We start from the raw sequence: 27,784 nt of genomic DNA on the forward strand, positions 1-27,784 counted from the left end.
AAGGGTCTTGTTTTTGTATGCATTCAGCCAGTCTGTGTCTTTTGGTTGGAGCATTTAATCCATTTACATTTAAGGTGATTATTGACATGTGTGTTCCAATTACCATTTTCTTAATTGTTTTGGGTTTGTATTTGCAGGTGTTTTCCTTTTCTTGTGTTTCCTACTTAGAGAAGTTCCTTTAGCACTTGTTGTAAGGCTGGTTTGGTGGTGCTGAATTCTCTTCACTTTTGCTTGTCTGGAAAGCTTTCGATTTCTCCATCGAATCTGAATGAGATTCTTGCTGGGTAGAGTATTCTTGGCTGCAGGTTTTTCTCTTTGAGGACTTTCAGTATGTCCTGCCATTCCCTTCTGGCCTGCAGAGTTTCTGTAGAAAGATCAGCTGTTATCCTTATGGGTTTTCCCTTATATGTTATTTGTTGCTTTTCTCTTGCTGCTTTTAATATTTTTTCTTTGTGTTTAATTGTCGTTAGTTTGATTAATATGTGTCTTGGTGTATTTCTCCTTGGGTTTATTCTGTATGGGACTCTCTGCGCTTCTTGGACTTGGTGAATTATTTCCTTTCCCATGTTGGGGAAGTTTTCCACTATAAGCTCTTGAAATATTTTCTCAGACCCTTTCTTGTTTTCTTCTTCTTCTGGGATGCCTATAATTCGAATGTTGGTACGCTTAATTTTATCACTGAGGTCTCTGAGATTGTCTTCTATTCTTTTTATTCTTCTCTTTTTCCTGCTCTGTGGCATTTATTTCCCCCATTCTATCTTCCAGCTCACTTATTTGTTCTTCTGCCTCAGTCATTCTGCTGGTTATAGCATCTAAAGTAATTTTCATTTCGGTTATTCTGTTATCCATTGCTGTTTGTTTTTCTGAGTTCTTATGAACTGTTTCTTGTACTTTCTGTATTTTGTTATTGAGATTTTGTATCATTTTTCCTATCATTACTCTGAATTCTTTTTCAGGCATTTTTCCTATTTCCTCCTCATTTCTTTGGTCTTGTGGGTTTTTTTTCCTGCTCCTTTGCCTGCGTGGTGTTTCTTTGTTTCCTCATGGTTGTCCAATTTTTTGGGGTTGCTTGTCCTGGCGATAGAGGTGTTTATAGAAGACTGTCCAAGCATCAGACTACTGTCCAAGTGTTGGGTTAAACAAATACTAAATCTAGGAAACACATACATGTATAAGACACACAATTACTGAATCCATTAGGACATAAGGCTCTGGAAAGACCTGACAGAACCCCAGTATGCTATCAGATATTCAAAGAGAAACCCAACAGAAATGGACAACTGAAACAGAACAAATCAGAGACAAAAGCAAAAGCAAACAAACAAACAAATAACACTTTACACATACGAACACTAATCCAGGGTGATTTTGTAAGCTAGAATCAAATATAGAAAAGAGCTAGAGTACCGCCAGACAGAACAAAGATTCTCAGAATGAAATTAGACAATTTTACTAAGAAGTAAGATAAAGACAAAAAGCTAATATTAAATACCAAGGCGGTGCATCATCTGGAGAATACAGCAAGGAGTCTGAGCAGATCGATAGTGTTGCTTATAAGTATGTTAAGATAAAATAAACTAAGAATGGATGGAAGAAAGGGGAACAGAAGAGCGTAGTGTGATTGGAAATATGCAAATAAAAAGAAAGGAATAGAAATGTATAAAAGGGATGAAAGGAAAGTATGAGAGATATATTGTCCGTACTACCAAAAACTTAGCTAGAAATAGAAGTATATAAAAAGGCAAAAAAATAAAAATAGAATAAAAAATACCATTAGAAAATTGTTATAAAACTTGTAGATCCCTTAGGACTAAGATCATAATTAATAAAGGAAAACGAAAAAAAAAAATCCAGAACTGATCCCAGAATGGACCAATTCAATAGGATTGATACTAATATTTCTGTTTCCTTAGAGTCTCAGCTGTAAGTGTCCTTCTGCTCACCTTGGGTTTTTTTGCATTATTCTGTGACCAGCAGAGCTTCCTTTATTGTTTGTCTGTAAGCGTTGGTGTGTGGGAAGGGAGAGGGTACAATAGTGGCTCCTTTCCCTGGGAGTGAGTGAGCAGTGGCACACTGTTGTTTCAGTTGGGCTTGGAGGTGTCTGTTGCAAAGGGACGCTGGTGGCTCAGGTGTAAACAGAAAGTCTCAGAGTTGGGCCTCTCTAGGGTTTTTTTTTTGTTTTGTTTTGTTTGTTTTTCTAGGCAGCCTCCCTGCTGCTGGAGTTCCAAGGGGTTTTAATCCAGCCCCTCCCGAGTGCCTGAGGGTAGTTGTTATCCCTGAGCACCTTAGGTGGCCCACAGGGCGTCTCTCCACTGCCTGTTTCAGAGGCTCTGAAAGAGAGAGAGAGGCTAAGGCCGCGGCTCCTCCCCCCTGCCTGTGAGCCTGCATCATCCAGCTGCCATCATGGCCAGGCAGCTCTCAGGGGCAGGCACTTCTCACCGCAGATCTCTTCCCTCCTGTCCTCTCGGTCTGTCACCCTACTGGCAACAATTTTTCTCACCTTGAACCAGCTCTCCGGTTCCCACGCTCCCACTCCCGGACCCTCTGTTCAGCTGTGAATTGATGTCTGGATTCAGGAACGCCGAGCTGTGGTGCTGACCCTCCGTATGTTTCTCACTCCCTCCCGTTTGCCACAGCTCCGCTGCTTCACCCTCTTTGAGCCATGGTAGATTCCTCCCTACCAGTTCTGTCGGGCTCCCTGCTGTCCTCTCTGGTGTCCGAGGTTATCTGCTGGTGCTCAGCTGGTTCTCTGTGGGAATTATTGTGTCCTTCTGTGCATTCCCAATGCATCTGTGGAGAGGGATGCATTCCACGTCCCTCCACTTTGCCACCATCTTTTTTCTCCCCTCACTTTCTTGATGGTGCCTTTTGAATTACATTTTTTTTCAGATTTTGATGAGATGCAACTTATTAGACTTCTCATTAATCACTTCTGCTTTTTGTATCATATCTAAGAAAGCATTGCCTTATCCAAATCATGAAGATTTACATCTGTATTTTCTTCTACGTTATATAGTTTAATCTCTTATATTTAGGTCTATGATCCACTTTGAGTTAATTTTTACAAATGGTGTGAGGTAAAGATCCAACTTTATTCCTTTGCATGCTTCCCCAGCTTCATTTATTGCAAAGATTATTCTTTCCTAATTGGATTGTCTTGGCCCCTTGTTGGGAAATCAATGGACCATAAATATTAGGATTTTGGACTCAAGTTTATACTAGTGATCCAGACATCTATTCTTATACCACTACCACACAGTTCTGATTACTGTTAAAGTGTCCCTTTTATGAGTTTTCTTTCTTTAAGGATGATTGTAAATTATAACATTTATGATTTATAGTATCTATGGGGGAAAATTCAAAATAGTTGTCTTTCCATTTTTTAAATGGAAGTTTATTCATCTGTGAAATCTAAAACTGGGAAATACTGTTTCCAGTCACACAAACTCGTGCCTATACCATCCTTATCAATGCGAAATTGCAGGTGTTTCTTACAAGATCAAGTGACCACACGCGGTTCTCTTGATTTGGCATTGTGTACCACATATTCCTAAGACTGAAGCAGAGCCTGGTTAATTTGTCAAATTTTCCACTTTATACTTATGGACTACATTTAGATTTCCATCCTTTCAGGGAATAAAACCACTCATGACCACACAGAAAGCATCAGAGAGATAGCAAGAATATCCATCTCTTTGACAACCAGCCACATGTGACAGCAGAACGGCTACTTTGCTATCACAGAAGAGAAACAAAGCAAACCTCAATGCCTTCTTTAATGCCTGCTGCCAGTTTTCCCAACAGTTATGACTGACATTATCTCTGATATGTTCAGAGAGGTGAATAGAATGACACAGGTATAGACCTCAAAGAGGCTTAGAATGGACATGAAATATTTTTATCTCAGCTTTTTTAGAATATACTTATGTTACTCAAAAATTGAAGGATGGACTTTAGTGGGACTTTAAATGCATTTGAATTATACTTTGTCTTACAAAATTCCCTTTGAATGAACAATTTAGTGCCAAGTTACTCTCTGTAGAAATATCCTTGTTATTATGAGTAGCTGACAACTTTAAAGGGATCTAATTAATCCCAGGTTATACCTGCAAATGCAATGTTTCCACCTCAGTGGATTTTACCTAGTAAAAATGTTTAAAATAAATAAATAGTCTCCTGGGTATGATTTCTGGATTCAGAATTATCCCTGCCCCAGCTCTCATTAACACTTCGAAAAAAAAGTAAACTAAAACTACAAACAGCTGAAAGTCTCTGATTAGAAATTTGTTCTCTTGCTATCAGTACATTGTTTAACATTTCAAAAAGAACAAAAATTGAATTTAGAAATTATTATTAACTTACGTTTCTGAAAGGTTAAAAACTCGCTGTGGATCTCCATTCTCAATAGCATAAGTTATTGGGTCTCCCTCTCGATCAGTAGCCTTCAGTGAGAAAACATAATTTAATTATCAACTAATTGATATGGCTTCTATTCAATACAGTGTAATACAGAAACTTGAAACTAATAGCACAGAAGACTCTTGATACATTAAAGAATAAAGATTAAAGAATGGGCTAATGGCTAGATGTAAAATAAAGAATTTCATATCCAACCCCAGCTTTTCTGTCATTTCATCTCATCTGAAAGTTGTAACAATGAATAAGAATAATATCTCCTGAATGTATACACAATCTTATCTGGTGGAGAAACACAGTAATGATTTTCTTAGGGTTTACTTATTTAATTTTATACGAATAACTCAAACAAATATGTTAGACACTATATGAATGTTTATAGTGTCAAGAAATTATTTAATGCACCTTTTTTTTTCTTTTCCTGCTCAGAATATATAGTCTGTAAAGCTTCATGGTGAAGAATTCTGAATCTGGGGCCAGAGAGCCTGAATAAAAAATTGGGCTCCATTTACTAATTGTGTGATCATTTCTCAATCTCTTCATTTGTAAAATGAGAACTATAACAATACAAAAGTTAATAGATGTTGGGAGGTTTAAGTGAAATAATCTATGTTGAAACACACAGACTAACATCTGGCACATTGTAAGTTTCAGTCAATATTAGCCTTTTTTTCCCTTCTTCACTCAAGTCAGAGAAGACAAAATCTATAGCTTCTGACTTTGAGTTCTGAATTTCTCTCGACCCGAAATAAAGATATACACTCTATACTGTGGCACTGGAGTCTGGGATTTTACCTTCTAAAATACCCAACAATTTCCTTTTAGATGATCCATTAAGTCCTCTTATGGATAACTTGGGTGAAGAAAGAAATCTGGATAATATAAAAGGGATGTACGAGGTATCTGCCTAAGCATGACCCCGGGGGAGAGGAAATATTATTTGTTTATAAGTTACGTCACTGGCAGAGACACCAATCTCTCCAACCGGCAGACACTGACCTGGAGTTGGCAGGACCTAAGAAAGTGGTGGTTGTGTTGGGCCCTTTCAAAGACTGGACAATAACTGTCCAAGCCATAAGAGGCTGAGTACAAAATCCCATGCCCAGACCAACAGGGAGCACTGTTTCTACAGGTAGATCAGATGGCTTTGACATGGATTTCAGGGCCCTGGTCATGGGACAGCCCTATCAGCTACCACAGTGGATAAGTAGCCAGAAACCTCTCTTGGACCACATAAACTTCAGAGTCCAGGGACAACTGAATAATAACATAATATTTACTAAATGCCAGGTTTTGTCAGAGAAGTTTTGTAGCATTAGTTAAAAGTGTCTCCTCCATAAAACACTTCCTTCACATGACTTCCATAATGTCATATTCTCCTGCTTTTAATTCTACCTTATCAGCTACTATCTCTTTTCCTTGGCTGATTTTTCCTCATCTATAAGACATATTTACCTTGGATGCTCCACAGGTTTGTTCTTGGACCTCACTTTCTTCGTCACCTCATCCACCTGCAGAGCTTTAAAACCATCTCTATGTTGAAGACTCTCATATTTCTAAACCAGCTCTGTCCTCTGAATTTCAGACCTATATCCAATTGCCTGTTGGAATCCCTAATTAGATAAATTATATAAACCCCCCAATTTAAAATGTTAAAACTCCCCAGTCCTGATCTCTCTCTGCTACCTTCCCACTAATCAAGAAGACAACAACTTGCTGCTTTCAGTCTTCATTAACTCAGTAAATAGCAGCAACTACATCCTTCTACTTGCTTGATCTTAACTGAACATTTTTATTCCCCATTGTAACCCATGGGCAAATTCCACTGGGTTTATATTTAAAACATCTGCAGTACTTGGCTATCTCTGAACTCCAAATACCATCTCCCTCATGGATTATGGAATAACCATCTGACTTGTGCTCCTGCTTTCTCCCTTGTACCTTCACCTCAGCCCATTTTAAATTAAGCAAAGTGACCATCTTTCCCCAGGCCAAGATTTTAGTTTATTTTTTCAGCAAGGCTATTGTATTATTATGCATTATTACATACACACACTTACACACAAAATGGAATAAAATAAAATAGTAAAATACAATAGTAAAATAAACTACTTATGATAATATCTTTGAAACATCCCAATTAAATATAAATCTAAAATTTTAAATTTCATTAAATTAATTATGATGGAAGTGCAAGGACAGAGAGTAAGAAACAAAATAATTAAACACATAAACACAGCCAATGGGATTGATAGTACATGACTGATATTTTCCCCTTGGTTTTTGTTCTTTTCCAGACAAGTATTAGCAAAAAAGATAGAATGGAACTGCAAATAATGATACTCAGTTAACTTCCTGAAGAAACAGAATTATGCTGTATCTGGAGACTATATTTTATAACTAAAAAGTTCACACTAAATGTTTTCTGATGCTTTCCTCTTTCAATCAGTCATTTTAATCTGTCATATTGTTATAGATATTATCAATTTCTTTTTGTTTTTGGTATGTGGTAGTGGTTGTTGTTTCTGAGGGAAAATTTATTGTCCTGTTTTTTCATAAAAGTCAGAAGAAATAGATACTGAAGCAAGATAACTTTGTGTAAACAACTTTAAATCCAGATTAATGTTAAACCTTTCTCATAATGTACCAGATCTACTCTAATGTTTAATATTATTTTCATGGGATGAGGGCACTGTGAATGCTGTGTTACTATGTTCATGTAAGTCATTATTTTGTTGCATTACTAAAATAATAATAGAGAGGAATTCCTAGAGGCTTCTCAATGTTTTTTTCAGCCAAATTAATTACTTTCAATCCCTGAGGTACTGTGGAATTTTTCTTCAGTTTTGTATGACCATTTTAATACCTCAAGCTTTTAAGGATTGTGAGAGCCAATAATTTGCCTATTTCATTCATGTGTGAAGTTGTGCCCTTATTGGAAACTTTGAAAACCCAGGATTTAGAAGAAAACCCTTATTTGATTGTTTTCTTCTTTTTATCCCTGTAGCCTATTCTTTGTTGTTGTTTCAGGATCTGTGGCAAACTGTAGTAATTAGGGAGGATTCATGATTTTTCGGTCAACTGTACAAGGGGGAATAGGACTATCTGGCTCAGAGTTCTGAAATCTATCCATTACATGCATTAGCACTTGCTTAAATGCCATGTTTCTCTACGTATCATCATCAAAGGGGAGAGATAATGCATAATGATTGAAAAAATCAGCAGAAACAATAATTCTTGCAGTATTAAGATTTGATAATGTGCATATGTGTGACCTAAAATATATTTCTAAAAACAGCTTTAATTTTTTTTTCTGTATATGAGCCTTGCCAATCTCTACATGATGGGCAGAAATTTATATATGATATAGAGTAGTGAATCCTTAAGTTAAATTTGCTGACTACTTACTATGTGTCAGAAATTATATTTGCATGACTTATCTCATTTAAGCCTTGCAATAACCTTACAGTCAAATGGGAAATAAAAAATACTGCAATTATATTACTTGCTCTGTCACCATTCCAATTAGAGTTCTGCATAATTAATTGGAAGATACATCTTTTTTTATCTAGAGATGACAGTAACTGTTTCATCTTTAAAAAGGAGAGGCTACTATTAGTTACTATTTTTCCTTAAAATAACAGATAGGAATTACTCAGCCTTAGTACAAAAACATTTCCTATGCCTTTATTTTTGATTAGTCAATTCCAATGCAAGCCCTTTATTCAAGATCTGAGAGAAGTGTAACAGTAGACATCTTCCTTGGGCTTATCATAGAGTTTATGGGGTAGAATCTGGAGACAGGAACCTGGATTTCAGCTCTGGCTATACTATTATCTCTCCGGCAAGATACCTAACTACAATATTAACAATAATACTCACTTATTATACCTAACAACAATATTCACTTATTAATTCAACAAATGTTTATTGCATATCTACACTGTGTTAAGCACTGGGGCGTCAACAGAGAATAACACAGACAAAAAATGTTTCCTTTGTGCAGCTTACATTGTAGTGAGGGAGACAGAGAAAAAACAAAATAATTAATTAATGTATAGGTTTTATATAGAATATATTATATAATTACATACTTATATATTAGTTATATAATTTATATATAAAATTATATATACATAATTAACATATTTATATAATACAGTTTTCAGATGGATGTAAGTGCTACAAAAGTACAAAATAATTCAGGAAGGACATATGGGAGGGCAGGGTGAGAGTTTGCTTACACAAAGAAGTTATCAGGAAAGCCATTGGAAAAATGTAAAAATTTGGTAAACATTTGTAAAAGATGAGACAGCAAGTTGTGTAGGGAAAGGCCCTCCAGGCCAAGGGCAGAGCAAGTTAAAAGGCCCTGAGGTGGATATATGCCTAATGAGTTTGAGGAAGAGCAAGCACCTGGAAGACTCGCTCCTGTTTTGCTTGGTCTCAGGTAAACAACCTGAGTTATTTAACCTCAGTTTAAATGGCTGAATAATGCTCACTTTGGATAGCTAGCAAGTAATGGAATTCAGTCATCAGTTTGCTGATACATGTTTAACAGCATGTGAACTAAAATAAAGCTAGTTTTTCCTTTATTTTTGCTTGACAAAGAATATCTTTAAAGAGTGAAGCATCTCTTCTTTCTAGTCTAGTCAAGCAGATTACTTGCTGCATCTAAATTCAAGTCACCCATTTTTCAGAAGCACCAACAGGAACCCAAAAGGATTTATCTAAATAAGCAATGTGCTTAGACACTGGAAAATAGGAATTTTGAAAAAGAAAACAAATCTTTTCTAAACTAATATTCTGTTCATGTTAAAGATGAACACAGCCATCAAATACCATTTGGTAGAGTGTACTTTATACACACAGAATGATTGTACACATTTCACAGGACATTAAGAGAAAGTACATGCCCTTAGGGATTCTAAAATAGATAAAATCAACAGATTTAGATGGTCTTTTCTTTTCTCACTTAGGCAAACAAGTTCAGATTTATGTTATTAAAATGCTTGAGAGCAGTAACTGAAGCTTTTAATTCAGGATAGCAGTGTTTCTAAAAATGTGTGTGCACTCCTGGAATTAAATTATTGGTCCTTTAACAAAGTAATAATGTTTATGAATGTATTTCAATATGGCTTAATCTTTACATTTTTATGTCAAGTAGCGTTTTGTCGTTTATGATTCTGATATAAAATTTCCTTTTTGAGATAAGTTCATTTATGTGTATAAATCAGTTTATTCAATTTTTTTAAAAAAATAAAATATAAAAAATATGACAAATAATATGCAAATATAGCGTATCCAAAACTTAAAAATGCAGCTAATCTAGAATGACACTGTATTACATGGGCTTACCTTAAGACCTTTCATCCTGTTCAACTATTATACTATATTTTACTACTTCATTTACTCTCCCTCTTTCCTATATGATTAATAACACTTTCTCCTCAGGTCTCCAACTTATCCTACCCCATCTTTATTCTCAGCTGGTAATCCTGATTACTGTTTCACTGAGAAAATTTAAGCAATTTTTTGCAAGCACTACAAATTTCATATATATATGTCTGATTTCCCATTTAGGGCAAGATTTTGGGAAAGAGTTTTGCATTCTACTTTTTTCTAATTATCCTCTTCTCGTCCTGTCTAAAACCATTTCAATCATACTTCAAACCCTCCCAAAATTACTGCACTGAAACTGCTATTTTCAACATTACCAGTAAATCCCTTATTAGTAAAATCACTGATCAATTCACAATCCTTGTTCTTGCTTGTTTCTTAGCTTTGTTTGCTTATTTTCATTTGGCCTATCAGTAGCCTTAGACACAACTGATCTCTCCCTTCTCCTTGACACAATTTCTACCCTTAGTTTCCAGGACACATTCTCCTCTGTGTCTCCATTCCTGGTCCTCTTCTCCTCAGCAACTTAAAATCAGTCTTTGAATGTCTTCTACATTCATTCCAATCTCAAAGTTTTACATAGTATTTAAAAAGCCCAAGATTTCAAATGTATATTTTTAGTCCATACCTCTTCCCTAAAATCATACCCAAGTATCTACTCAATAGTTTCAACTAGATGTAAAAAGACATTTTAAAACTGAACATGTCCAAGACTGAATTACTTCTTTGACATTCTTTTTATTCTAGTTAATGGAAAATCAATCCTTCTAGTTGCTCAAGCTATATATTAGTAGCCATTTTAACTTCTGTCTTCCTCCCACATCCAATCATCAACGAATTCTATAGTTTCTAGCTACAGAAGATAACAAGGTTGAAACCTCTTCTTACCATTTCCAGAAATATCACTCCAAGCCTAGTCTGGACTACTGAAATAAAATCTTAACTAATTTCTTACAAGCCTCCACCACAGACTATTCTCAACAGAGAATCTAGAATGTTCCTTTAAAAGCAGTTCCTTGCCACTGCTCTACTCAAATTCTTCCACTAGTATTTGATTTCACTCAGAGGAGTTATCCTCACACTTTCTCTGTTACCTGATGATTTCATTTCTACTATTTTCCTTCTCACTTACTTTATTCCAGTCCCATTAGGATCTTTGCTCTTCCTCAAGCACGCCAGGGAGGCCTGAACTTCAGGGTCTTTGCACTTAACACCTGAAATATTCTTCCCCAGATACACATGTGGTTCAACCTCTCTCACCTTCTTCAGCTCTTTGCTAATGTCACCTCAGTGAAATCATCACTAATCAAACTGCAATCCCCCACGTACTCCCTCTCCCTTTTTCCCTCCTGTATTTTTCCACATAGCACTATCACTTTCTAAACTTCTATATAACGCACTTATGTATTTTGTGAATTTTCTTCTACTAGAATGTAAGCTCCATGAAGGCAGATCTGCTTTCTGCTTCATTACTGATATGTCTTAGTACTTACAGTGTGGGCTCACCTTTGCACTTCCTGTGCCTGGCAGGGTAAATTTAGCACAAATGAATGGAGTAGGAAGTTTTATCTTATATTTCACTCAACAATATTTACAGTAAGAAAAAACATCTTGCTTTGATATCCATCTTACACACTGTGTTTATCTCTCTCAATTTCTTCTAAAGTTGAGACAGAAAAGAGAGAGTTATGTGTGTGTGAGTGTGTGTGTGCATAATACTTTTATTCTACATCTTGAGAATAAACGACTTATGTCAAAACATATTCCAAAGGGGTATTAGTGAACATATTAGAGCCAATTAGTATTTCATATAGCTTTACTTATAAGCACCATAAGATTTGCTTACTACATTAATAAATGTTCCACATGAGTAATGAGAGGTTAAGGATAATGTGGATTGTATGAACAAGTTTAAGGACCCAAGGAGCCCTTTGTCATTTGGGAACAGAGCCCAAAAGTTGATTCCATAAGTTCTACCTAAAGATTCAGAGTTTCTTATTGCCTGATACTAACTAAAAATGATCTGAGTTCTGTTGCTAAAATATTGTTTGGTTTGCCTAAAGTGTTTTCAGATACAAGAAAGAAAAATCTTACTTGCTAAACAAATGCACGTGTGTGATAGTATTTAGCCTGAGACATACTTTCCTAAGCAGTAGCAAAACTGTGACAGAGAACACTAACCATCTTTTACCACCACCTATTGGTAGCTACTAGTAATCTCAAGAATAATCTAATTATTGTGTAAACACATTTATCTCTGGCCAGTCTACAACTTTCTACATTTGGTAATACACTGAGTAGATACAATTCAGAAATATTTTAAAAGCTAAAATATATCTTCCTATAAGGTGACTATTGTTTAGTTTTAAATAAATTGAAGTGCTTCTGTTGTTGTTGTCTTTTTCAGGCCTATGAAGATCCAGAGAGCTACAAATCCTACACTTAAACTCTTGCACTTTAGTGCCAGGGTTTCTCAAGTTCAACCGCAGAACCTATGTACAATTCTAGCTAACTAGTTTTCCTAGATTTCGGTACATTAAAACCAGATTTATTTTCAAAATAATAGTGTTAATAGAACCAGGCAAATTGAATGAAGTAAGCATTTAGCTAACAGTGTGACAGTATTGAGGGGAACAAGCAGAAAAATCTACCTTAAATTAAGTTATGATAAATTAGCATAGGGATCAGAGGTTAATTGTTTAAGCCTCAAATATCACAGTATCATCTGTTGATATAAATATGGAATCTAATTTAGGAAATAGTCACAATATCCTGAGTTCAATAAGGCAAACAAAATGTAGTGGGCAACTATTATAAACAAAAGATTTAATGCTAGGAATCAGGGATAAGTTAAGTTATTCAATTATTTAATACAGTCCCTACCTTTGAGAAAATTCCTATCATTTGTGACATAAATACTGAGAGTTAAATAATGATTAGTATACTTTGGTTAAGCACACACTTGTAAAAATAAACCAAAGCCAGTAATCATAAGATTCAGGGTCTAGTTATAATTATCTCATTTTTAACTACCTGAACTGGGGCACATTGTTGGATCTATATTGTCAACCATAAACTATAATAGAATAAATAACACTTGAAATATATACTCTATATAGTTGATGTAGAATCAGATGAGGCAATAAGATGTTTAGAAAATTCTAGAATTCAAATAAAAAGTATTGCTTAAGGAATTCATTTAAGTTGTGGCTAAGATCTTGGGATTTGGAGTCATAAAAAATTAGGAATGAAATCTTTCACTTATTAGCTACATAATTTTGGGCAAGTCACTAAACCTATTTATATCTCAGTGACTCCATGTATGATATTGAAATAAAATGGCATCTAACTCAGGGTTCCCATGATGATTAAATGAAATAGTTTACATCTAGGATGCAGCTTAGTGCATAGCATGTACTTAATAAAAACTTACTATTGATGTTAATATTAAGAAAGAAGAAAAATACATGATACAATTTAGAAAAAAATCTGTAAAGTGTTGTTTTCCAAAGAGCATACACTTCAAGCATCAGTAGGATTCATTCTTTTGGAAGACTTGACAATGTAGGACACATGATATGTTACCATATCAGCAAATAGGTAAAACCAAATTTCTCCCTAACCACCTGAAGATTCATTTTCTCCTAGTATTGCCAGCAAATTTTTTCATCTATAATATTGTATGGTGACTTTAGCACTGCTTGTTTCCTCATCCATTTTACGTCTTACTAAATAGCAAAATAAATCTCCAGTAAATGTTTGAAAAACATATCAGAATGTTCGATCTTCATTAATTAATCAGTTGATCATGGAGGATCAGGGACAGGCTTGGGGATAAGGCATAAGAAAATGATGGGAAGGTCAGAGCACGCATGCAGGTGTGTACATGTTGGGGGGCGGGGGAGGGAGTTGGTGATCGAGGGTCATGCTCAGGTCACACTGCCATGGTGGTGGCGGCAGTCACAGAGGTGGCAAGGCTGGAGGCAGAGAACAAGGGACAGCGAGCCCACCATCACTGTGGGTGGGGTCACAGCCACTAGCAACCTTCCTCCTGTGTCCCGGATGTCCCTCTGCTCCACTCCGGCACAGCAGCTCAGCAAGCCCCAGGATAGCTCCCTCTGATGACAGCCCTTCCTCCAGGTCTGTCCACCCTCTGCAGCCTCCCTTTCCCACCTGGAGCTGCCACTGGAAATCATGGGAAAAAAAGGATAGAGAGAAGAAAGATGTCAGCGAAGTAGAAGGGCGTGGGATGCATCCTTCTCCACAGATGCACCAGGAATACACCAAAAGATGCAATAATTCCCACAGAGAACCAGCAGGACACTAGCAAATGACCTTGGACACCAGAAAGGCCTGCACAGATCCCAGCATAACTGGGACAAGCAACCTCTGAAGTCCGGACTACTCCATCAGAAATGAAGTAGGAGGCTCTGGGGAGGGAGCACTGAATCCAGGATGCTAGACTACCAGGGTGTCCTCAGCCACAGGGAAGATTAACTGCAGAGAAATCTCATGAAGGCCTCTATCAGAGTCTAAGACCTGGCTTCACCCAACTGCTTGCAGTTGCCAGTGCTGGATACCTCACAAAAAACTACAAACAAGACAGGAACACAAACCCACCCATCAGCACACAGACTACCTAAAGCCATATTAACCTCACAGATACCCTAAAACACACCACTTGACACAACCCTGCTCATCAGAGAGAAAAGACACAGAGCCACACACTGGAAAGCAGACACCAGACCCCCCCCACCAGGAAGTGTACTCAAGACACTGGACAAACCCCACCACAGGGGGCAGAGGGCAGAAACAAGAGGAATTACTACTAGGCAGCATAGGGAAATGAGACAGCAAATCCTATAAATTAGACAAAATGAGAAAACAAAGAAACACCATGCAGGCAAAGGAGCAGGAAAAAAAACCCACAAGACCAAATAAATGAAGAGGAAGTAGGAAAATTGCCTGGAAAAGAATTCAGAGTAATGATAGTAAAGATGATCCAAAAGCTTGACAACAAAATACAGAAAATACAAGAAACAGTTAATAAGGACTCAGAAGAATTAAAGAGTAAACAAACAGTAACAGACAACAAAATAAATGAAATTAAAAATACTCTAGATGGTATAAACAGCAGAATAACTGAGGCAAAAGAATGAATAAGTGAGTGGGAAGATAGAATGGGGGAAATAACTGCCACAGAGCAGGGAAAAGAAAAAAGAATGGAAGACACTCTCAGAGAACTTGGTGACAACATTAAGTGCACCAACATCTGAATCAAAGGCATCCCAGAAGAAGAAGAAAAAAGGAAAGGGTCTGAGAAAATATTTCAAGAGGTTATAGTGGAAAACTTCCCCAACATGGGAAAGGAAATAATTAATCAAGTCCAAGAAACACAGAGAGTCCCGTACAGAATAAACCCAAGGAGAAATACACCAAGACACATATTAATCAAACTAACGACAATTAAACACAAAGAAAAAATATTAAAAGCAGCAAGAGAAAAGCAACAAATAACATATAAGGGAAAACCCATAAGGATAACAGCTGATCTTTCTACAGAAACTCTGCAGGCCAGAAGGGAATGGCAGGACATACTGAAAGTCCTCAAAGAGAAAAACCTGCAGCCAAGAATACTCTACCCAGCAAGAATCTCATTCAGATTCGATGGAGAAATCGAAAGCTTTCCAGACAAGCAAAAGTGAAGAGAATTCAGCACCACCAAACCAGCCTTACAACAAGTGCTAAAGGAACTTCTCTAAGTAGGAAACACAAGAGAAGGAAAAGACCTGCAAATACAAACCCAAAACAATTGAGAAAATGGTAATTGGAACACACATGTCAATAATCACCTTAAATGTAAATGGATTAAATGCTCCAACCAAAAGACACAGACTGGCTGAATGCATACAAAAACAAGACCCTTCTATATGCTGCCTAAAAGAAACCCACTTCAGACCAAGGGATACATACAGACTGAAAGAAAAGGGATGGAAAAAGATATTCCATGCGAATGGAAGTCAAAAGAAAGCTGGAGTAGCAATACTCATATCAGACAAATTAGACTTGAAAGTAAAGACTATTACAAGAGACAAGGAAGGACACTACATAATGATCAAGGGATCCATCCAAGAACATATCACAATGGTAAATATCTATGCCCCCAACATAGGAGCACCTCAATACATAAGGAAAATGCTAACAGCCATAAAAGGGGAAATAGACAGTAACACAGTAATAGTAGGAGACTTTCACACCCCACTTACATCAATGGACAGATCATCCAAACAGAAAATAAATAGGACATCCAAGCTTTAAATGACACATTAGACCATCTCGACTTAATTGATATTTATAGGACATTCCATCCAAAAACGACAGAATACACTTTCTTCTCAAGTGCACACAGAACATTTTCCAGGATAGATCACATCTTGGGTCACAAATCAAGCCTCAGTAAATTCAAGAAAATTGAAATCATATCAAGCATCTTCTCTGACCACAAGGCCTTGAGACTAGATATCAATTACAGAAAAAAACTGCAAAAAAGACAAACACATGGGGGCTAAACAATACATTATTAAACAATGAAGAAATCATTGAAGAAATCAAAGAGGAAATCAAAAAATACCTGGAAACAAATGACAATGAAAACACAATGACCCAAAACCTATGGGATGCAGCAAAAGCAGTTCTAAGAGGGAAGTTTATAGCAATACAGTCCTACCTCAAGAAACAAGAAAAATATTGAATAAACAACCTAAGCTTACACCTAAAACATTTAGAGAAAGAAGAACAAAAAAACCCCAAAGTAAGCAAAAGGAAAGAAATCATAAAGATCAGATTAGAAATAAATGAAAAAGAAATGAAGGAAATAATAGCAAAGATTAATGAAACTAAAAGCTGGTTCTTTGAGAAGATTAACAAAATTGATAAAGTTTTAGCCAGACTCATCAGGAAAAGAAGTCAGAAGACGTAAATCAACAGGATTAAAAACGAAAAAGGAGAAGTAGCAACTGACACTGCAGAAATACAAAAGATTATGAGAGACTACTAAAAGCAACTATATGTCAATAAATTGGATAACCTAGAAGAAATGGATAAATACTTAGAAAAATACAATGTTCCAAGACTGAACCAGGAAGAAATAGAAAATATGAACAGACCAATCACAAATACAGAAATTGAGACTGTGATTAAAAATGTCCCAACACACAAAAGCCCAGGGCTGGATGGCTTCACAGGGGAATTCTATCAAACACTTAGAGAAGAGCTAACACCTATCCTTCTCAAACTCTTCCAAAACATTCCAGAAGGAGGAACACTCCCAAACTCATTCTACGAGGGCACCATCACCCTGATACCAAAAACAGGCAAAGATGTCACACACAAAAAAAGAGAAAATTACAGGCTAATATCACTGATGAATATAGATGCAAAAATCCTCAAGAAAATACTAGCTAACAGAATTCAACAGCACATTAAAAAATCATACACCATGATCAGGCGGGGTTTATCCCTGGGATGCAAGGATTCTTCAATATATGCAAATCAATCAGTGTGATATATCATATCAACAAATTGAAGGATTAAAAACCATATGATAATCTCAATAGATGCGGAGAAAGCTTTTGACAAAATTCAACATCCATTTATGATAAAAACTCTCCAGAAAATGGGCATAGAAGGAAATTACCTCAACATAATAAAAGCTATGTATGAGAAACCAAAAGCCAACATCGTTCTAAATGGGGAAAAACCGAAAGAATTCCCTCTAATAACAGGGACAAGACAAGGGTGCCCACTCTCACCATTATTATTCAACATAGTTTTGGAAGTTTTAGCCACAGTAATCAGAGAAGAAAAAGAAATAAAAGGAATCCAAATTGGAAAAGAAGAAGTCAAATTGTCACTCTTTGCAGATGACATGATATTATACATAGAAAACCCTAAAGACTCTACGAGAAAACTGCTAGCTCTAATCGATGAATTCAGTAAAGAAGCAGGATACAAAATTAATGCGCAGAAATCTCTTGCATTCCTATACACTAACAATGAAAAAGCAGAAAGAGAAATTAAGGAAACTCTCCCATTTACCACTGTAACAAAAAGAATAAAATACCTAGGAATAAACCTGCCTAAGGAGGCAAAAGACCTGTATGCAGAAAAGTATAAGACACTGATGAAAGAAATCAAAGATGATACAAACAGATGGAGAGACACACCATGTTACTGGATTGAAAGAATCAACATTGTGAAAATGACTGTACTACCCAAAGCAATTTACAGATTCAACGCAATCCCTATCAAATTACCAATGGCATTTTTTACAGAACTAGAACAAGAAATCTTACTATTTGTATGGAAACGCAAAAGACCCCAAATAGCAATCTTGAGAAGGAAAGACGGAGTTGGTAGAATTAGGCTTCCTGACTTCAAACTATACCACAAGGCCACAATAATCAAGACAGCATGGTACTGGCACAAAAATAGAAAGGAAGATCAATGGAACAGAATAGAGAACTCAGAGGTAAACCCAAGCATATATGGGCACCTTATCTTTGGCAAAGGTGGCAAGAATATACAAGGGAAAAAAGACAGCCTCTTCAATAAGTGGTGCTGGGAAAATTGGACAGCAACATGTAAAAGAATGAAATTAGAACACTTCCTAACACCACACAAAAAATAAACTCCAAATGGATTAAAAACCTAAATGTAAGGCCAGACACTATAAAACTCCTAGAGGAAAACACAGGCAGAACACTCTATGACATACATCAAATCAAGATCCTTTTTGATCCACCTTCTAGAATAATGGAAATAAAATCAAGAATAAACAAATGGGATCTCATGAAACTTAAAAGGCTTTGCACAGCAAAAGAAACCATAAACCAGAGAAGAAGACAACCCTCAGAATGGGAGGAAGTACTTGCCAATGAAGCAACAGACAAAAGATTAATCTCCAAAATACATAAGCAGCTCACACAGCTTAACACCAAAAAGCAAATAACCCAATCCACAAATGGGCAGAAGACCTAAATAGACATTTCTCCAAAGAAGACATACAGATGGCCAACAAACACATGAAAAGATGCTCAACATTACTAATCATTAGAGAAATGCAAGTCAAAGCCACAATGAGGCAATGAGGTATTACCTCACACCAGTCAGAATGGCCATCATTAAAAAATCTAGAAACAATAAACGTTGCAGAGGTTGTGGAGAAATGGGAACTCTCCTCCACTGTTGGTGGGAATGTAAGCTGGTACAGCCACTATGGAAAACAGTTTGGAGGTTCCTTCAAAAACTAAAAATAGAACTACCATATGATCCAGTAATCCCACTACTGGGCATATACCCAGAGAAAAGCATAATCCAAAAAGAAACATGTTCTGTAATGTTCACTGCAGCACTATTTACAATAGCCAGGACATGGAAGCAACCTAAATGCCCATCAACAGATGAATGGATAAAGAAGATGTGGCATATACATACAATGGAATATTACTCATCCATAAAATGGAATGAAATGGAGCTTTATATAATGAGGTGGGTAGACCTAGAGTCTGTCATACAGAGTGAAGTAAGCCAGAAAGAGAAAAACAAATACCGTATGTAAACTCATATATACAGAATCCATAAAAAAAGAAAATGGTACTGATGAACCCAGTGACAGGGCAAGAATAAGGATGCAGATGCAGAGAATGGACTGGAGGACATGGGGTTGGGAGGGTGGGGGGCGAAGGGGAAGCTGGGATGAAGTGAGAGAGTAGCATTGACATATCAACTGTAAAATAGATAGCTAGGGGGAAATGGCTGTATAACAAATGGAGACCAACTCGATGATGGGTGATGCCTTAGAGGGCCAGGACAGGTAGAGTGGAAGGGAGTTGCGGGAGGGAGGGGATATGGGGATATGTGTATAAATATAGCTGATTTACTTTGGTGTAACTCAAAAGCTGGTACAAGAGTATAAGCAATTATATTCCAATAAAGAGCTTAAAAAAAAAAAAAGAAAGAAAATGATGGAAAAATCAGTCATCAGCACTTGGAGCTAAAAAGGACAAATTCAGTGGAATCCATGATTCATAAAAAACAATACCCAATATGCATTATTCTAAACCCATAAATATATTAAGTTATCTTCTTAGTATATTTCTACAGTTGATATTTTCATTATAAAATGAGCAAGAATGGGGTACACAATGGTGACATTTCTGGAATGACAGAATGAGGAGCTCTCTGTACTCTTTCCCACTAAGAAAACCATAACTACTAAAAAAATAGTTTTAAAAATTAGAGTTTCTGGAAATTGTTCTAAAAGTATACAGTATCTGGAGAAACATTGCTTTAAGAAAATCTATTAAATCTCAGTAAGAAGACCAAAATTCTGTGGCATTTGAGCAAAAGGCTGTTTCCTTGCAACTCCCAGCCAGCACCACATGATAGGAGCTCTACTTCTTGGAGGTGCAACCAGGATGGTTGGATTCCTTCTCCCCTAGAGATCAGCCTAAGACTATGATGTCTGCCCTAAAGGTACCAGCCAACAGCATTTCTTATCACCCAACTCCATGTTGCAGAAGCCCAGCATCTGAGAGGCCTGACAATCCTTTCTTTGTCCATGATGAAGCGAAATTAGAAATTAATAACACAAAGAAAATTTCAAAATTCAGAAATATGTGAAAATTAAACAAGGGACTCCTAAATATCCAGTGAGTAAAAAAGAAAGTACAAAGAAAATTAGAAAACACTTCAAAATGAATGGGGAAAAAAAAAGACAACCACACTAAAACTTAAGCAATACTATAAGGCAGTTTTTAAAGAAAATTTTATAGCTATAAACATGTGTATCTAAAAAGGGGAAAGTTCTGAAATAAATAACTTTTTACCTTAAGACAATGAAAAAAGAGAGCAAAATAAAACTAAAGCAAGCAGAGGACAAGAAATAAAAATTAGAGTGGCAATTAATGAAGGAAAAATAGGAAAATGACAGGAAAAAAATCAGTGAAATCAAAAGTTGGTATTGTCAAAAGATCAAAATTGACAAGCCTGTAGTCAGATTGATTAAGAAAAAAGAAAGAAGACTCAAATTACTAATATCAGAAGTGAAAGTGGCGTTGTCATTGCCAACTTTATAGCAGTAAAACATATTATAAGGGAATGCTATGAAAAACTTTATCAGCATATTAAATAACTTAGATGAAATGAACAAACTCCTAGAAATACACAAGTCACCAAAACTGATTCAAGATGAGAAGGGAATCTGAACAGACCTAAAAACAAGTAAAAAGAGATTGGATTAATAATTAAAAAAAAAAAATGACACTTCCCATAAAGAGAAGGCCAGGCCCAATTGCCTGTATTAGTAAATTCTACCCATTTTCTAAAGAAGTCACACAATCTTCACAATCTTTTCCAAAATATAACAGAGGAAACACTTTCTAACTAATTACATAAGGTTTCTATTGCCCTGATACTAAAACCAGACAAAGGTACCTGAAGAAAAGAATGCTACAAATCAGTATAGCTGATGAAAACAGAACTAAAAACTATTAACAAAATACCAGCAATTCAAATTCAGCAATATGTAAAAATGATTATACACAATGCCCAAATAGGATTTATCATAGGTATGCAAAGTTGTTTCAACATAAGAAGACCAATCAATGTAATACACAGATAAAATAAAGAAAAATTATCATATCAGATGAATCAGAGAAAGAATGACAAAATCCAATGAATGCAGCATCACTTCTCAGTGATATTCTTACCAAAAAGTTCATAACTTAAAACGATTCATGGAGAAGCATCAACACATGCAAACTGAGAGAAATTGTACAAAATAAGTGTACTGCATTCTTCAAAAGCATCAAGGAAGCATTGTTTCCGATTAACGAGAGTAAAGAGGCATGGCAACTAAAGGTCACATGTGATCCTGGATAAAGGACAATATTAGGGCAACTGCCAAAAATAGAATGGAGTTAGAGGGTTAGATTGTAGTAATGTATCAAAGTAACTTCTTAATTTTAATAGTTCTGTTGTGGTTATATATAAGGGACTAAGTTTTTATACAAATCAGAAATTGTGTTTGGTGGTGATGGGACATCATGCTGGTAAGTTATTCTCCAATATTTTTGTACCATTCTTACATTTTTTCTGTAAGTGTATATTATTTTAAAAGAAAATTTAACATAAAATAAATATATAGATATTTATGACAATGGCAAAAATACGTACATATGTATTAGGTATGTAGTTTATGTGTGAATACATAAATATATACATACACACATTTGTGCTTTATATAATTATATATGACCATGATGTGATGGAAAAATATCAAGACACATACCAGTTAAAATGAGTTATATGATGAGGAAGTGCTGGAGAGCTAACTGGGGGGAAAGGAGACAGAATGGGAAGTAAAGCAAAAATAGGAAATAAAAAAGAAATTTGCATAAAAAGAAATAATATAATGTGTAGATATGATTGCATTCATGAATATATACATATTAATTGTACAAATAATATTAAACAAGGAAAAAGGAAGCATAAACATCTGGGGCTTTTCCACTTGTTATTTTTAGCACATCTTTTAATTTTTCTTTTTGACTCACAAAGGCAACTTCTATTCAAAATCACCCAGCATGGGCTTCCTAGGTGGCACAGTGGTTGAGAATCTGCCTGCCAATGCAGGACGGGTTTGATCCCTGCTCCAGGAAGATCCTACATGCTGCGGAGCAACTAAGCCCTTGCGCTACAACTACTGAGCCTGTGCTTAAGAGCCCATGAGTCACAACTATTGAGCCCATGTGCTGCAACTACTGAAGCCCCCGAGCCTAGAGCCCGTGCTCCACAAGAGAAGCCACGGCAATGAGGAGCCTGTGCACCACAACAGAGAGTAGCCCCCACTCACCGCAACTAAAAAGAAAGCCCGTGCACAGCAAAAAAGACCCAACAAAGCCAATAAAATAAATAAATAAATGAATTTATTTTAAAAAAAAAATCACCCCGCACACACTAGTTAAGTTAGGAGAATTGTAGAGGCAATCAAATTTTGCTGCTCTATTTAACCATTTGTTTATCAAAATAAAAATTGAACTACTTTTATTTGGGGATAGACTGTAAGGAATAAGTCTGTTGCAAAGCTAACTTTCATTATTAAATAATTCTGCCTCTATATCAGAAAGATTTTTTTTTAATATTCTTTTAAAGTTTTTATTTTATTTTATTTTTTTGATGTGGACCATTTTTAAAGTCTTTATTGAATTTGTTACAATGTTGCTTCTGTTTTATGTTTCATTTTTGGCCACCAGGTATGTGGGATCTTAGCTCCCCCACCAGGGATCAAACCCGCACCCTCTGCATTGGTAGGCAAAGTCTTAACCCCTGGACCACCAGGGAAGTCCCTGAAAGATGTTTATTCATCTGCAATTTTTTTAAACTTTTTTCTTTTGTGTGAGTGAGGCAAGTGTGTGAGTAGAGAAGCTTGGAGAAATGAAGACTTTTTCTTTTCTTTTTAAAACTGTTATGGGATTTTGTGAATCCATGTGAAATAGAAAGTTCAAAACTAGAACAAGAAATATTGAATTCTTCAGTTTTCTTAACTATTCTAATACCAATATTCTTTTTTTTAACCTAAAATAAATTATTTTCTTAGCTCCAAATCAGCCAATTCCTGATAGTTAAGCATAGAATCACCATAGGCAGTTCTCAACATCAATTGGGTCTCCTGTTGTTTCTCCTAGAAAACTGACACCTATTAGCTGTTTATTGAGTATGTCTCAGTAACACTGTTTTTGTTCCTATTTATCAAAATCTCAGGAAAATAACAGCATTTACATACTTAAGCTTTAATCAACAATAGCTACCAATAATGTGAAGCAATAAACAGCTTCAAGGCATGCAATGAACTCTGAGGTTTATTTAAGAAACAGCACAGAGAATCATTTATTGCCAAGTTATTAAAGGTAATACTGATTACTGCTATTAAAATCCAGTAGCTTTCAAATAGTTGCCCAAGCAAGTATTCCACATTCAACCCAGATTTCAAATTAGTCCTTTTTTTTAAAATTTAACTTTTAGGAAGAACAGAATGGTTTACTTCTCATTAATTAAAAAGAAAAACAAAAAATAAGAAACAAACCCCTCTTTTTGTCAAGCAGGTTTAGAAATTGCAAACTTTTCTTTGGTTCATACAATAGTCTTCTGGCATGAAAATCACTTTCTACTATAGTTATAAACTATCATTAAAAATTCATCTATAAGAAGGAGTTGATGAATGTAAGTCTTCACCATTTCCATGAAATTCGATTAAAAGAGAGCAAGGAGTATCAGTTAGCACTTATCTAGAAAACTAGAAAGTCCTCTATGGCTTTAAGAAGAGACTTGATAGAAATAAGAGTAAAGATTAGAAATACAGCTGTAAATAGGGAATAAAGGTCAATTTGAAATGTCTCTCACCCAGCTCTCCAAAATACGGCTTTATTACTACCCACAATGGTTTTATCGTCATAAAATTCCATTAAAGATAAAGATCTCATATTCTACCTTATTGCTTTGGTGACCATATTCCTCTAGGCCAGGGTTTCTCAGTTTCAGCGCTAGTAAAATCTTGGGCTGGTTAATTCTGCATTATTTTACCACTCACATCTTAGTTGAGAAAAGCATAGCAGCAAACCATTCATAAAGGTATAAAATTATTGGAACTAGCAAAAAAAATCTGTGGAGGAAATGCTAAAATGAATCTTCTTGAAATTTGTCCTTCCATTTCTAAATATATTCAAGCAGTTTTTTTAAAAATTGCATTTTAATATTTTTGGAATTTCTAGAGGATGTGTATTACATTTCATTACTTCAGTATCTTTTCTTTCAGAAAACTCTTTATCCATTTATTCCCCTTTACCTCATCTTGAGGCTGCATTACCCCAAATCCTCATTTCAAATTTAATCCAGAATAAGATGGTTTTTATCATCTCTGTGCTCTAATTACAGACTGTCTCAAAATAAAGTCTACACAGAGTTAAGTAATAGAAAGAGGGGCAAAAATACCAGAGATTGATGACACTTGTCTGAAAGCTTGGCTCTAGCCTTTCTTGAAATCAGATCTACCTGACATTCAACAGATCGCTATTGATTACATAGTATATATTCCAAGCACTGTTCTAGTTACTGAGGATACAATAGTGAATAAAATAGAGTCTGTCATTGTGGACCTAATATAATATTTGGCAGAGTGACATAATAAATAAGTAAGAGTGCATATAGGGTGAAAGCAAACAGGGTAAAGTGGATATGAAGCACAGTGAGATAATTATTGTTATTTTCTATAAGGCGCTCAAGGAAGACCACTTTGCTAAGGGAGAAGCAAGCAGAAACATACAGGAAGGGAAGAATGTGAATGTCTGAGGAAAGAGAACTTCAGACAGTGGAAATAGTAAGTGAATGGGTCCTGAGGCAGGAGTCAGGCAGTGTGCAAGGAGGTCAATGGGACTGGAATAGAATTGCTGAGAGGATGAGAAGTAGGTAATAAGGTCAGGTAGGTGTCACTGGGACATCTTCTTTTATCCTGGGTGATTTGGGAATTCACTGGAGGATGTTCACAAAGAAGTGAAGCTATTTTAGGTAACTTTTCAAACAATTACTCTGTCTGTCGTGAGAACAGTAGACCAGAGAGGGATGAGATTAAAGTCCAGTCATTATCTATTGCAATGATCTGGGCAGAAGTTGATGGTAGCTAGTATCAGGAAGGAAGCAGTAAGAGTGTAAGAAACAGTGAAACTCTGGAGATATTTTGGGATTGACTGGAAATAAGATAGGGCTATGGAGAAAGAGAAAAGTCACAGATGACTTGAAGGGCTGTGGCCTGAGGTTTTAGACAACTGAGGTTGCAATTTACTGAGAAGGGAAAAATGAAAAAGGGCCAGTTGTTTTCTTGGAATTAGGGGAAATAAGTACCAGGTGTTGAGTATAAAATATATTAATTTTGAACTGCTGTGGTAACAGTATGATATGCCTCCCAAATCCCCCTTCAAAGAACAAAGAAATTATTCCCCTCTGTGTTGGAAATGTTGCCTACTGAGAGGCTTCAGCTGCGGGTCCTGTTCAGAGAATATCTTTTCTTCTTTTTTTTTTAAATTGAAGTATATTTGATTTGCAATGTTGTGTTAATTTCTGCTGTACAGCAAAGTGATTCGGTAATATACATTCTTTTTTTTATATTCTTTTCCAAGAATACCTTTTCTGAAGAGAGCTTCCTTGCTTTCTGAGGCAACCTGCATCTGATTCACTTATGCAAGTATATAAAAGGCCTATCTTTTAAAGGACTATCTCAGCTCTAGAGCTTTCTAGGGGGTCAGTTGAAACCTTTATTGGGACTGCATTGAAGCTCAACTTCTCCCTAAACCTAATTCTGCTTTCTTCCTCTCCTTTCCACAGGAGTTGATTCCAAAGCAATCGCTAATAAACATCCTACAACTGAATCTTTATCTCAAAGTCTGTTTCTCTGGAAACTTAAGACAGATGCTTATTTAATATCCAAAGTGTATATATATATATATATATATATATATATATATATATATATATATCTTACAGTTGGACATGGGTCTAGAGTTTTAGAGCAGTGAGCTAAGATGGAGATATGAATTAGAATTTATAAGCATATAACAATTTAAACTCATTAGAACAGATGAGATAATCTTAGGTGTGACTGTAAATAGGAAAAGAGGAGGTTAGAAGCTTGAGCCTTGAGGCATGTCAACTTTTAAGAGTCAGGGAAATGAAAAGGAACCCTCAGAATAAACTGGGGTACAGCAGCCAGGGAAGGTGGGGAAAAATCCCAGGATATTGGTTTACTGGAAGTCAAATAAGTTTTAAAATAAGAAAGGAATTATTAATTCTTTCACATCTTACTGATGGATAGAGTAAGATGAAGAATTGATTTGAAAATGGAGTGAGCACTGAAACCACAAAAAGAGCCATATCAATGGATTGGTGTTATTAAAATTCTGATTATAATGGGGTCTAGAGAGAATAGAGAGAAAATGACCAAGACTTTCTCTGGGCAAGTATGGATAACATACTTGAGAAGTTTGAGCAGGCAAGAGAAACATAGAAATGGGTAAGTGGCTTGAGTGGTTTATAGGATCAAGGGCATTTTTCTGTTGTTGCTTTGTCTTTAATTGGGAGATAGTGTAGCAGATTTTCATGCTGGTGGAAATGATCAGACAGAGTAAGAGATTCCTGTGATGCAGCAAGGTAAAAAAAGGATTCTTGAGCAATATCTTTGAGCAGGCCAGTGCAGACATGATCTAGTAGAGTACTTTTAGGTCAGCACAAAGGACACACACTTAAAAGGTACTGTGTTTTTATTCTGCACTGGGCCTTGAAAACTGTAGCCGGCCCTGAGTGATACTCAAGGTGTGATCCATGGAGCAGTGTCATTCTGCAAAGTGCTTATTGAGGATTGTGATGATACAAGAAATGCAGAACAAATTTCTCCAGAGTAAAATTTAGGGTAGTTTATAAAATTTTAAAGTTATTTGCCAGGGTTATTTACTATCTGTTGAATCTAAGAGTTAAAAAAAAAAAAGGCTGTATTTTTTGTATTTTTTTTCATTTTTCTAATAATTTATTTAAATGCATCCTTCATTGCAGAGGCTTTAGAAGCATTGACATAGGATGCAAGTGAAGAAAAAGGTTTAGCTAGGAAGAAGGAATGTAAATTTTTAACTACAGGATTAAAAACAAAACATAGGAATACAGGTGCAAGGAGTTTGGTAGATGCGGTGATTAGAGGCTATAAAAGTCTTCATCCAAGTGTTTGATGAAAATATGGAGCAGGAGAAGGGTCAAAATAAAGCTGTTCTGCTTGCCAGTGAATCTCTGCCTTAGGCTGAGTACAAACCACAGATCATCAACTGTGTTCACCTGTTCCACCAGCCACAGCACTTCTGCTTAATGCTCAGTG

General features: G+C 35.9%; 1 protein-coding gene across 17 annotated transcripts in view; it reads right to left on the reverse strand.

Annotated features, from left to right (window-relative positions):
• PCDH15 (protocadherin related 15) overlaps positions 1-27,784 on the reverse strand; it is a 764,244-nt gene that overhangs the window by 228,317 nt on the left and 508,143 nt on the right. For 16 of the 17 annotated variants that reach the window (XM_057735541.1, XM_057735540.1, XM_057735538.1 and 13 more), the window contains one exon: positions 4,363-4,442. The exons of the other annotated variant lie outside the window; for it this stretch is intronic. In XM_057735541.1, the coding sequence (XP_057591524.1) occupies positions 4,363-4,442 (80 nt within the window). The remainder of the gene's footprint in view (positions 1-4,362; positions 4,443-27,784) is intronic. 17 annotated transcript variants of the gene reach the window in all.

The sequence above is a fragment of the Hippopotamus amphibius genome, chromosome 5 (genome assembly GCF_030028045.1).
Source record: "Hippopotamus amphibius kiboko isolate mHipAmp2 chromosome 5, mHipAmp2.hap2, whole genome shotgun sequence".
Lineage (NCBI taxonomy): Eukaryota > Metazoa > Chordata > Mammalia > Artiodactyla > Hippopotamidae > Hippopotamus > Hippopotamus amphibius.